Here is a 12,910-nt window from a genome sequence, read left to right on the forward strand (position 1 = left end):
ACTCCCATATTTGCCTTGACCAGGCAAGCCTAGGGTTTTGAACCAGTGATCTCAGCATTCCAGGTCGATGTTTTATCCACTGTGCCACCACAGATCAGGCCTTTGGTTGGTTCTTGTGTGTGCCTTGACCAGGGATGGAAGCCTCGACCTTGGCATATCAGGATGATGCTCACTCAACTCAGCTGCTCTGACAGCTGTCTGAGTTTGAGTTAATATATATATATTGTGACAGAGAGAGGGACACAAAGGAGAGGGATAGATAGAGACAGGAAGGGAGAGAGATGAGAAGCATCAGTTCTTCCTTGTGGCGCCCTAGTTGTTTGTTGATTGCTTTCTCATATGTGCCTTGACGGAGGGGGGGGCTCAGCAGAGCAAGTGACCCCTTGCTCAAGCCGGTGAGCTTGGGCTCAAGTCAACGACCATGGAGTCATGTCTATAATCCTGTGCTCAAGTCGGCAACCTTGGGGTTTCGGACCTGGGTCCTCTGTGTCCCAGTCCAATACTCTATCCACTGTGCTACCACCTGGTCAGGCGAGTTGTTTTATAAAATTAGGACATTTGGTCTGATAATGGCAGAGAATTTCAGAAGTTGGCACTAGCCCAGAACATTTAGAGCACAGTGACTACTATTAGAGATCGCCACCTCCTTCCTTAAAAAAAATTTTTTTTTAATTTATTGATTTTAGGGGGGTGGAGAGAGGGAGGGAGGGAGACGTTGATGTATTGTTCCGCTTACCCATGTATTCATTGGTTGACTCTTGTATGCTGCCTGACTGGGATCAAATCTGCAACCTTGGCATATTGGGACGACGCTCTATCCAACTGAGCTACCCAGCCAGGGTGCCAGTCTTTATTCATAAAGTGTCGGACTGCTGAGTATGTAAACTTGAAGCAGTACTTGACTTTGGAAATGCTAATTCGTTGCTTCTATAGACCATGGTATGATGCCAGGGTTTGTTTTAATATTTAAAAATTCTTAATTCATGTTCTTAGTTTATATTTCAGAAGAATAACATGATACATGTTATTCTGTAAATGAAGCCCTGCTGATCCTCATTCAGATGTTTGATTTTCCTTAAAATAGCAGCAACTTATCCCAAGGTGTTCACTTTTTTCCTTTCAGTATTTGGGTTGTGAACACTTAATAGTGATTACTTGTTGCTGACTCACACTGTGTAGTTAGGCCTAAGGTGGTTGCTTCTGTACTGGAGATGGTGGACTTTTTCTTGCCATTATTCTTGAACAGCACAGTGTAACAACTATGTACACAGCATTTACGTTGTATTGGGATTTTTTTGTTTGGTTGTTTTTTTTTACAGAGACAGTCAGAGGGATAGATAGGGACAGACAGACAGGAACGGAGAGAGATGAGAAGCATCAATCATTAGTTTTTCCTTGCGACACCTTAATTGTTCATTGATTGCTTTCTCATATGTGCCTTGACTGTGAGGCTACAGCAGACCGAGTAACCCCTTGCTTGAGCCAGCGACCTTGGGTCTAAGCTGGTGAGCTTTGCTCAAACCAGATTAGCCTGCGCTCAAACTGGCAACCTCGGGGTCTCGAACCTGGGTCCTCGAATCCCAGTCTGATGCTCTATCCACTGCGCACTGCCTGTTCAGGCTGTATTGGGTATTATAAGTAATCCAGAGACGATTTATAGTACTTAGGAGGGTGTGCGCAGGTTATGCGCAAGTCCTACCCATTTTACAGAAGAGACCTGATCAACCACAGATTTTGATAGGGGGAAGTGTCCCATTACCAACCCTGTGGATGCTGCAGGATGACTGTATTTGATTAGTGCTATTTTTTTAAAAAAATTATATTGATGATGATACTTATTTTACTTGGTTTGAGGGCTTTAAAAAGTAAATAAAATCAATATTAATGTTTTTCATTCACTTACAGGAATCAGAAATACCTTCAGAAGAGGGATACTGTGACTTTAATAGTAGGCCAAATGAGAACTCTTATTGCTATCAACTTCTTCGACAACTAAATGAACAGAGAAAGAAAGGTATTCTTTGTGACGTCAGCATTGTGGTGAGTGGAAAAATCTTTAAAGCTCATAAGAACATCCTGGTTGCAGGCAGCCGTTTCTTTAAGACTTTATATTGCTTTTCAAACAAAGAAAGCCCTAACCAAAACAATACAACCCACTTAGACATTGCTGCAGTTCAAGGTTTCTCAGTCATCTTGGACTTCTTGTATTCTGGTAACCTGGTGCTTACAAGCCAAAATGCCATTGAGGTGATGACAGTGGCCAGCTACCTTCAAATGAGCGAAGTGGTTCAGACTTGCCGAAACTTCATTAAAGATGCCTTAAACATAAGCATTAAGTCAGAAGCCCCGGAGTCTGTGGTTGTGGACTACAACAACAGAAAGCCAGTGACCAGGGATGGTCTGTCTTCATCACGGGATCAAAAAATCGCCAGTTTTTGGGCAACGCGGAATCTTACCAATTTGGCAAGTAATGTAAAAATTGAAAATGATGGCTGTAATGTGGATGAGGGCCAAATAGAAAACTACCAAATGAATGACAGTAGTTGGGTCCAGGATGGTTCACCTGAATTGGCTGAAAATGAAGCCCAAGGTCAAACAAAAGTGTTTATTTGGAATAATATGGGCTCCCACGGAATTCAAGAAACTGGCAAAACAAGGAGGAAAAACCAAACTACAAAGAGATTTGTTTATAATATACCACCTAGTAATGAAACAAATGTAGAAGATTGCTCAGTGATACAGCCACCTGTTGCCTATCCAGAAGAAGACTTGTCATTCATTAAGGAGGAGCCAGGTAAATATAAATGTCATACCTACAAAGGCACTTCGGTTTTCTAATTCTGGTTGGATATAATTTTTTTGTGTGTGGTTGGATAAAATTTTGAAGTATACTTTAAAAAATTTTTTTTGTCATAAAGGTAATACACGTAGGTAATACTAAATATAAATACTTAGAAGAGGGGAAAAATTGCTCAAGTACATAATTTTAGTATCTTAGTTTCCTCTCCAGGCATGTATATGTGGATTTCACAAAGGTTGTGTTAGTAGGCACTCCTCCATATTGTTGTGCAGCCTGCGGACTCCACTTAAAGTACATAGTTAGTTCTTTGACTTTGCTGTCTTTGAACTCTGCTCACTTTTTTTGCACCCAGTGCTGGGAAAAATAACTTTTGTAGTGAAATATGTACCTTATTGTTTCAGAACATTTTTAAGACCTTGTTAACATTCTTTACTTTTCAGTTTTTTTGGTAAATTAAACATTTGCAAGTTGCTCATAGAATTTTGCAAACGGTTCTAGGATTATTGTAATTTGTTTAGAGCTACTATTCTAACAGTAAATGTTACAGAAGCAGGAATATTTTGTTTGTCCCACTGTCACCTTATTTTCATTAGTTAAGAGAACTCTGAGACTTCATTATATCCCCAAGAAGTATATACAAGAATCTTCGCATATCACATTTGTTGTGTGGGTTTTTATTTTAAGACTTTATTTATTAATTTTACAGAGAGGAGAGAGTGGGGGGAACTAGAAGCATCAACTCATAGTTGCTTCACTGTACTTGTTTATTGCTTGCTTGTCCAATGTGCCTTGAACTGGGCAAGCCCAGGGTTTCAAACTGCGACCTCAGCATTCCAGACTGATGCTCTGTCCACTGCACCGCTACAGGCCAGGGTGTTGTGTGGGTTTTTTATAAAAAGGGGGTGAGAGAGCATTGTTAAAGAATATGAATAGATTGAGACTTTAATGTAATTTAATTGCCTGTGTCTAACTTATTTTTATAATATTTGAAGAAGCAGTTCAGTGGTCTTGATGTTTTCTGTGCAGACCTATACTCATGCACCACCCTGCTTGTATGATTTCATGTTTGCTTTGCCCTAAAGCTCTGTAACTGTTCAAGATCTGATTTCCATAATGTGACCATCTAGGGGTAGAATACTTAGTTAAAATGAATTATTTTTTTGCCAGTGGTAGTGCAATGGATAGAGCATTAACCTGGGACTCTGAGGTCCCAGATTCGAAACCCTGAGGTTCTTGTCTTGTGCACGTGGTTGCCAGCTTGAGTGTGGGATCATACACATGACCCTATGGTTGCTGGCGTGAGCCCAATGGTCGCTGCCTTCAGCAAGGAATCACTGGTTTTCCTGGAGTTCTCCCCTCCCCCATCAAGGTACATAGGAGAAAGTTATCAATGAATAATAACTAAAGTGCTACTACTGTGAGTTGATGCTTCTTATCTCTCTCTCTCCCTGTCTGTCCCTCTCTCCTCCACCCCCCCGCTAAAAAAAGAAAGTTAAAAAAAAAAGGCAAAATTTTATAGTAGTCCTGTGAAAGGGTTCCTTTAGCTTTTTAGGTCTGGGTTAAGTTTCATCAGAACTTTTACTCATTTGAAAATGAACACTGCTGCTCTTCTCACCACACTTAGCAAAAGAAGTCTTTAGCTATAAAAACCTCAGGCAATTTCTTTAAAGTAGCAGTGCATGATTTGGGGGTTTTTAATTTATTTTTTTAGATAGAGACAGAAAGTTGGGGAGAGAGCGAAAAGGGGGGGAGGAGCGGAAAGCATCAACTCAGTAGTACTTCTCGTATATGCTTTGACCAGGCAAGACCAGGGTTTCAAACGGGCCATCTTAGCATTCCAGGTCAACACCTATCCACTGCCCCAACACAGGTCAGTCTTGCTTAATTTTTTAATATAGAAGACCTTGAAGCAATTCTTAATGTAGGAGGTACATGCTTTTTTAAAAATAGGTAAATGTATACCAGTTTAAGGAGTGAGTGAGGAGAGTTCCTCGGTGGTAGCTGTTTGGCATAACTAATCAGAGCTAGTTTTAAAATTCATTGCACATGTAATTGGGGTGTTCTAAAGAAAAGGAAAGCACTAATATTGACCCACAATGCATACTTTAAAATAGTAACATCACTAGTTTGGCCCGTGGTAGCGCAGTGTATAGAGCCTCAACCTGGAAGGCTGAGGCCACAAGAAGCAAGCATTAAACAACTAGAATGAAGCAACTATGAGCCAATACTGCTTTCCACCACCCACTCCTCTCTCTGTAAAATCAATAAAATCTTTTTAAAAAGTAACAGCATTAGCAATTCTCCTAGCAAACATCTCTAGCTAAGATTGTATTGATGTGAGGATAAATTAATTTTTGATAGTCAAATATGCTTTCAGTTGGCCCTCTGCCTCCTAGCAGCATGCCCATGCCTTTGCCATCTGCTTTCCATCTTCTCTCCCCAAAGGCATGCATCTCCTAAACTCTGAGGGTCCTTGGGAGACTTGCAACCAGGGGAGCAGTGGGCAGCGGGCAGCAGCAGCTCACCCTAGGCTGAGTCCTTTGTCTCCAAGGCCCCCTTGTCTCTGACTTCCCAGTGAGTCAAAGCAGCCCCGCCCAGGCTCTCCTGCTGCTGCTGTTCTAGGCCCTTCCTTGTTTCACTGTCCTGAGCTTTATTAAACTTAACCTCAAAAGAAAAAAAAAACTTTCAATTCATCTCTTAAATCTTATCAAAGATAATTCTCTTGTTTTGTTGGTATCTAAACACAGCTTAACTCATAAATTTGGTTGTAACACTGATATGTGCTACATTCAGGTTGATTTTGTTGTTTCTGTTTTTTATAACATTTTAGTGCCTCTAAGTCCAGCCTCATTTAGTGGTAGAAAATGGGTCTTATAAAGAGTATGATGGCTAGAATATAATTGATAACAGAACCAGGGGTTGGCAAATGTTTACTGTAAAGGGCCAAACAGTAGTAAATATTTTGGCTTTGTTGGTCATAGGATCAGTTCCTTAGCTCTGCCATTGTAGCAGGACAGCCATGAAGAGCATGTAAACAAGTGGACATGGGTGTGTTGCAGTAAAGCTTTCTTGCTAAGCCTTTGTCTAGAACACTGGATGTTAATCACGCCTGTATGTTGGTATCACTTAGGAACTTTCTTGGGTCTCTCCATTAGGGATTCAGTTTAACTGGTCTGGGATGTGGCCTGGTTGGTAGGATTTTTATTTTATAAAGTGTACAGATTATATTGTGAGCCAGTGTTGAGATCCACTGATACAAGAAAGAGTCCAAATAGATTCAGGATTTGAAAAGGAGCTCTTCTACCTACGCACTGTGTAAGCATAATCAAATTAGGTAAACTCTTGCCCCCAGTTTCCTCATCTTTAAAATACAATAGTAATAAGATTATTACGAAAATTAAATGACAACCATAAAAGCACAACTATCATGGTAATTTTAATCCTCCTTAAAGTTGGGAGACTATGGAGGTTACTTGAAATCAGTTTTCCAGTAGTGTACTTTCCACTAAATTCTATTATTTATTTATTTAAAAGACTTTATTCTTTTTTTTTTTTTTTAAAGCTTTGGTATATATATTTATTTTATTTATTTATTCATTTTAGAAAGGAGAGAGAGAGGGAGAGAAGAGAGAGACAGAGAGAGAGAAGGGGGAGGAGCAGGAAGCATCAACTCCCATTCCCATATGTGCCTTGACCAGGCAAGCCCAGGGTTTTGAACCGGCGACCTCAGCATTTCCAGGTCGACGCTTTATCCACTGCGCCACCACAGGTCAGGCTAAAAGACTTTATTCAATTTTCAAAGAGGAGAGAGAGAGAGAGAGAGAGAGAGAGAGAGAGAGAGAGAGAAGGGGGAGGAGCAGGGAGCATCAACTCCCATATGTGCCTTGACCAGGCAAGCCCAGGGTTTCAAACTGGCAACCTCAGTGTTCCAGGTCAGTGCTTTATCCACTGCGCCACCACAGGTCAGGCTCCACTAAATTCTAGATTAAATGGTTTTGTAGTTTCAGCTTGACTTTCTGAATACATAGACAGCTTGAATATTTAGAATACTTTCTAAAGCAGCCTATTACAGTATAGGATGACTATAATTATTAAGTTATATTAAGCCAAAACTTTCTCTGCTTTAATTTCCTAATTCTGCCATTTTGGGTGGTATAATCTGAGCCTAACCTCTAATCTCCCTGATGACCCTTCAGATATTCAGCATTTAAAAGATTTCCCTGAAGTCTCCTTACAGCCTAAGTGCTATACCTCCCACCTTGTGAATTCTTCTAGTCATAGACATGACATGGCTTGTTTCACCTTGAAATTTTGGTGGACAGAATTGACTACAAATCTTCAGGCAAGTTCTGACCAGTATGAACACAGTGGATCTGTGTTTACCAAGGATGAGGCCTTTTTCAAGGTCATTCAGCTCATAGATAATAGAGACAGGTTTTATGTTTTGTTAGGACTGTCTAGTAGAACCAGAAATAAATGCTTTTAAATAAATTTAAAATTCTATACCTAAATGTCTGGAGGATTGTCATAAATTCATCACTTACTCTATAAGCAGTGCTTCACATATTTGGATTTCTGGATGTCTTGTAGGAATTGTGCCATCCCTGGATTCTTAAGACTACAGTTTGTAAACCACATCTCTAAATAATATCTTTTTGCCACATAATGTTGAAGCTGGTGTTTGTCTGCCTCAAAGAAATGCTGTAAGATGTTGAGATAAGATGTATACACATACGTATATCGGATTTTATTCAGATGGCATTTTTTCATCTTACGCTAGCATATCTGTTATTTGATTCACTACTGACATTCGCTTTGACTAATTTGATATATGAGGATACTTGAAAGTAGAACTCAGGGAAACTTAGAAACTTCTGTCCTTTTTACTGTTTTTTGGGCTTTCTAGGATAATTAAAACCAAAGGGAAACACTGAAGTCTGGATACCAAAATTTAAATAAAGGTGTCAGTTGCTCTGATAATGTAAAAATTTCAAATCCTTGTTTTGCTGATTTATAATCAGAAAACAAATTTTAGATAAAGTAGATAAAAAATTAAGAATTAAATTATAGGAATAATTTATGCCTACATTTTTTTCTCAAACTATTTATCCACTGCACCACTGCAGGCCAGGCCCTTCTCAAACTATTTATATGTTACTATTAATCAACGCATATTAAGATTTGAATCCCATTTTTGGTCTGCATTCATGGAACATTATTTCCTGAATTTAGATTTTATAAATATTAGTTACACTAGCAGGTTGCACCCATTGTAAATAACCTGTTTTTGCATGGATACGTATTTGTTTTGCATACATACCTCATTTTGAACAAAGATTGTGAAATGACTCACAAGAAATGAATGAGCAAAATACATATAAATTTTTTTTTGTAAAAGTCAGTTTTTTAGGCCCTGGCCAGTAGCCAAGTGGATAGAGCATTGGCCCTGTATATGGACTTCCCGGGTTTGATTCCCAGTCAGGGCACACAGGAGAAGTGACCACTGGCTCCGTCTCCCCTTCTCTCTCCCCCTCCAGCAGCCAGAGGCTCAATTGGTTTGATTGGTTGAGTGTGGCCCTGGGCTCTGAGGATAGCTCTATTGGAGGATATCAGCCACAGGCACTAAAAATAGCTCAGTACTAACGCATTGCTGGGTGGATCCTGTATGGGGTGCATGCAGGAGTCTGTCTCACAGTCCATCCTTCTCTGACCTTAAAAAAAGGTCAGTTTTAAAAAATATAATACATTCTAATCAAATAGTAACAGCAGTAAATAAACACTTTGAAAAACAGGCAGATTGCCCCCTGTATCTGGAAGAAAATTAAGTCACAGCTGTCTACATGGTAGAAGGGGAGACAACTTGTGATGTCCATGGTTAGACAGCAGATAAAATTTAAGTTCAGTGTACTAGTCAACAGTGTGTTAATATGGTCACCCTAATTAAGCTTTTAATTGGCTCTAAGACACAGGCACAACTTGGAGATACTGCAGGTTGGGTTCAGAGCACCTCAATAAAGCAAGCCCTGATTTTTTTGCTGGTGGATGGTTCTGCTTTCAGTTTGTAAAAAAAAATGTACATCTGTGAAGTGCAATAAAATGAGGTGTGTCTGTACTAAACAGCTATTTTTTCCTTACTAGACCTTTCTTTTAAAGACTAGTTTCCGATTTACAGAAAAATTGAGCAGCTAATGTAGTGTTCCAGTATGCCTCTCCTCCCCTGAATCCATTTGTGGTATATTTAATGAACCAATATTGATGAATTCTTATTAATATATTGTCCACAGTTTACATTAAGGGTCATTCTTTGTGTTGTCAAGGTCTGTGGATTTTGACAAATGCTCAACATCATGTATCTGCTATTACAGTATCATAAAGAATAGTTTCACTGCCCTTGAAGTTCATGTTCCACCTATTTATTCCCCCTCCCTCCCTTTCAGATGCCTGACAACTACTGGTCCTTTATGCCTCTATATTTTGCCTTTCTTAAAACGTTGTATAGTCTCATCAGCTTCGCTCACAGGGGACAGTTCTGTGGGCTTAGACTTGTGGCACTGACCTCAGCAGGGAGTTTCTGCAGTGGACTCTAGGAGCAGATACCAGCTAGGCAGGGGTAGTCAACCTTTTTATACCTGCCGCCAACTTTTGTATCTCTGGTAGTAGTAAAATTTTCTAACCGCCCACTGGTTCCACAGTAATGGTGATTTATAAAGTAGGGAAGTAAGTTTACTTTATAAAATTTATAAAGCAGAGTTACAGCAAGTTGAAGCATATAATAATAATTACTTACCAAGTCTTTATGTCGGGTTTTCACTAAGTTTGGCAGACTAAATTTTTGTTTTTGTTTTTGTTTTCGTATTTTTCCAAAGTTGGAAACGGGGAGGCAGTCAGACAGACTCCTGCATGCGCCCGACCGGGATCCACCCAGCATGCCCACCAAGGGGCGATGCTCTGCCTATCTTGGGGCGTCGCTCTGCCGTAATCAGAGCCATTCTAGCACCTGAGGCAGAGGCCACAGAGTCATCCTCAGTGCCCGGGCAAACTTTGCTCCAGTGGAGCCTTGGCTGCGGGAGGGGAAGAGAGAGACAGAGCGGAGGGGGGGGGGGGGTGGAGAAGCAGATGGGTGCTTCTCCTGGGTGCCCTGGCCGGGAATCGAACCCAGGACTCCTGCACGCCAGGCCAACGCTGTACCATTGAGCCAACCGGCCAGGGCCTGAGACTAAATCTTTTTAAAACAACTTACTATAGTTAAATCTTTTTATTTATACTTTGGTTGCTCCGCTACCGCCCACCATGAAAGCTGGAACGCCCACTAACGGGTGGTAGGGACCAGGTTGACTACCACTGAGCTAGTGTAATGGACAGTTTCCTCAGCATTCTCAAGTAGATGCTGCTGCCCATGATACAGTTGACTTTTATCTTTAAAAGTCATGATAGAATTCTATACTGATGATTAAGTTTTTTCTTAATGCTGTTCAGATATGCAGATGTAAAGTGCTTTGATGTAATCAAGGGTTATGAAATCAATCTAAAAAGTTTCTTTCTCCCGTCTGTACTTCCAGTGGGAAAACAACTGCACAGCATTTGTATGTTTTTATTAATCATTACAACTAGTGTTGAATCAGGTATAATGCTTTACCTTTTCAATTTTTATAATTGCCTTTGGTTAAAAGGCATATAATTTGAGTATTAAATATTTTGAGATAAGAATGCTCAAACTCTGTATCTTTAAGATATCCTGATACAGTTCATATTTGAAATGAATTATTACCTCTAATTACAGTAAACTCTTTATCTGCTAACCAGCACATCTGCCCTGCTACATTTTGGGTAATAGTTGATATTTGGCATTACTTTCATATGCTACAGAATCATAAAACTTTTTTTTTAATATTACCAAGGCTCTTTTTTTTAATTTACAGGGCACAGGGAGCAAGAAGCATCAACCCACAGTTGCTTCACTTTTTTGTTCATTGCTTGCTTGTTTTATGTGCTTTGACCAGGCAAGCCCAGGGCCTTGAACCAGCAACCTCGGTGTTCCAGGTCAGCGCTCCACCCACTGCACAACCACAGGCCAAGCATAAAACATTTTCTAAATGATCATGTTTCTTCAATTATGAAACATTTTTACAACCTTGAAAAATGGCCATCTGATTTGAGATTTCTAATATTTTGACCATGCCATATTCATTTATTGTATGAACTAGTTAAAATATGTTTAACAAACGTGGAGCTTGGGCCCCAGACTCAAATTTTGCCGCTGTAATTAGCCTTGAGTGTATCCCACATAAGGTCTGTCGTGGAAGCATGGAAGAGCAGGAAGGAAATGTCATAACTCTAATCCTGAAAGCTTAGAAAGCTGTAAAAACTACCTGGAGCTTTTTCTCAATCATTTTAGTAACAAAACCTTATATTCAGTTGGCAGCAAATCCAGCTATTTCATTCTTATTTCCTTAAATGTAAGTGTATGTTTTGTTGCAAAAAGACTGTTTTTGATTACAGGATGCTATTGTAGACCCCACTGGAAGTGTCATAGTTAATTACTTGTCTAAAATTTGAAGTTACTACATTCTGCTTCTTACCCCAAGACTTTCAGAAACTACACCATGGGTCAGAATCTTGGCTTGTTTTGTTCCTCTAAGGATTCCAGAAGGCCTGGTGCTCATTTTTAAATATAAATGTCCACAAGTAGTTAATATATAAAATATATTAATTCCTAAGAATATTCAGTATTTAATCTTGAAAGAATGCTAATAGGCAATTGCATGGCAGCAAGAATATCCTGCCATCTCTCCCCCTTTCTGCTTCTGAACCTCCGCCTGTGTTCCTTTCCTTCCCTGTCTCTCTGTGTTTGACCCAGACTTGCGCTGAGTGCTGAAGAAGCTTTATGTGGGTTAGTTGGAAAATCATTTTTGTCATTTCTACCTGCTGAGGGTATTATCTAAACCCCTAAAATGTCAAACCCTGAGTTTTTATAATACTGAACCTTTGATTTCTGATATAGTTTTAATATTCTGAGGTGATCAGATAGTTTTACATTTTCAAAGCTTTCCTCTCCATAAAAGTTACTTTATAACTAAATACAGTGTATCCGTAAAGTCACGGTGCACCCGGTCACAGGAAAGCAACAAAAGACAATAGAAATGTGAAATCTGCACCAAATAAAAGGAAAACCCTCCCAGTTTCTATAGGATGATGTGGCAGCATGTGCGCATGCGCAGATGATGACATAACACCGTGTATACAGCGGAGCAGCCCCCAGCCATGCCAGTCGAGATGTGGACGGTACAGAGGAAAGTTCAGTGTGTTCTGTGGCTCGCTAAATTCAAATCCATGACCAAAGTACAAAGTGAATATTAGCGCATTTGTAAGGAAGCACCACTACATAGGAATAACATTTCTCGGTGGGATAAGCAGTTGAAGGAAACCAGCAGTTTGGTGGAGAACCCCGTTCTGGTAGGCCATCAGTCAGTGACGAGTCTGTAGAGGCTATATGAGATAGCTACCTAAGGAGCCCTAAAAAAATCTGTGCATGAGCCCACATTGAACTGCACTGAATAGGTATGAAACTGGGAGAGTTTTCCTTTTATTTGGTGCAGATTTCACATTTCTGTTGTCTTTTGTTGCTTTCCTGTGACTGGTCAAAAGTGCACCATGACTTTATGGACACACTGTATTATATTTCTGGGACTTATAAGGGGAAATTTGCTAATGAACTTTTTATTTAAAACCCCGAGGCCCTGGCCGGTTGGCTCAGCGGTAGAGCGTCGGCCTGGCTTGCAGGGGACCCAGGTTCGATTGCCGGCCAGGGCACATAGGAGAAGCACCCATTTGCTTCTCCACCCCCCACCCCCTCCTCCTTCCTCTCTGTCTCTCTCTTTCCCTCCCGCAGCCAAGGCTCCATTGGAGCAAAGATGGCCCGGGCACTGGGGATGGGTCCTTGGTCTCTGCCCCAGGAGCTAGAGTGGCTCTGGTCGCAGCAGAGCGACACCCCGCAGAGCATCGCCCCCTGGTGGGCGTGCTGGGTGGAACCCGGTTGGGTGCATGCAGGAGTCTGTCTGACTGTCTCTCCCCGTTTCCAGCTTCAGAAAAAGAAAAAAAAAAAAAATGAAT

The 12,910-nt window shown here is 40.5% G+C and overlaps 1 protein-coding gene across 1 annotated transcript in view; it reads left to right on the forward strand.

Annotated features, from left to right (window-relative positions):
• The window catches only part of ZBTB10 (zinc finger and BTB domain containing 10), a 37,920-nt gene that overhangs the window by 7,662 nt on the left and 17,348 nt on the right, over positions 1 to 12,910 (forward strand). The window contains exon 2 of the mRNA XM_066266377.1: positions 1,906 to 2,794. Coding sequence (XP_066122474.1) covers positions 1,906 to 2,794 — 889 coding nt within the window. The remainder of the gene's footprint in view (positions 1 to 1,905; positions 2,795 to 12,910) is intronic.

The sequence above is a fragment of the Saccopteryx bilineata genome, chromosome 3 (assembly GCF_036850765.1).
Source record: "Saccopteryx bilineata isolate mSacBil1 chromosome 3, mSacBil1_pri_phased_curated, whole genome shotgun sequence".
Classification (NCBI taxonomy): Eukaryota; Metazoa; Chordata; class Mammalia; order Chiroptera; family Emballonuridae; genus Saccopteryx; species Saccopteryx bilineata.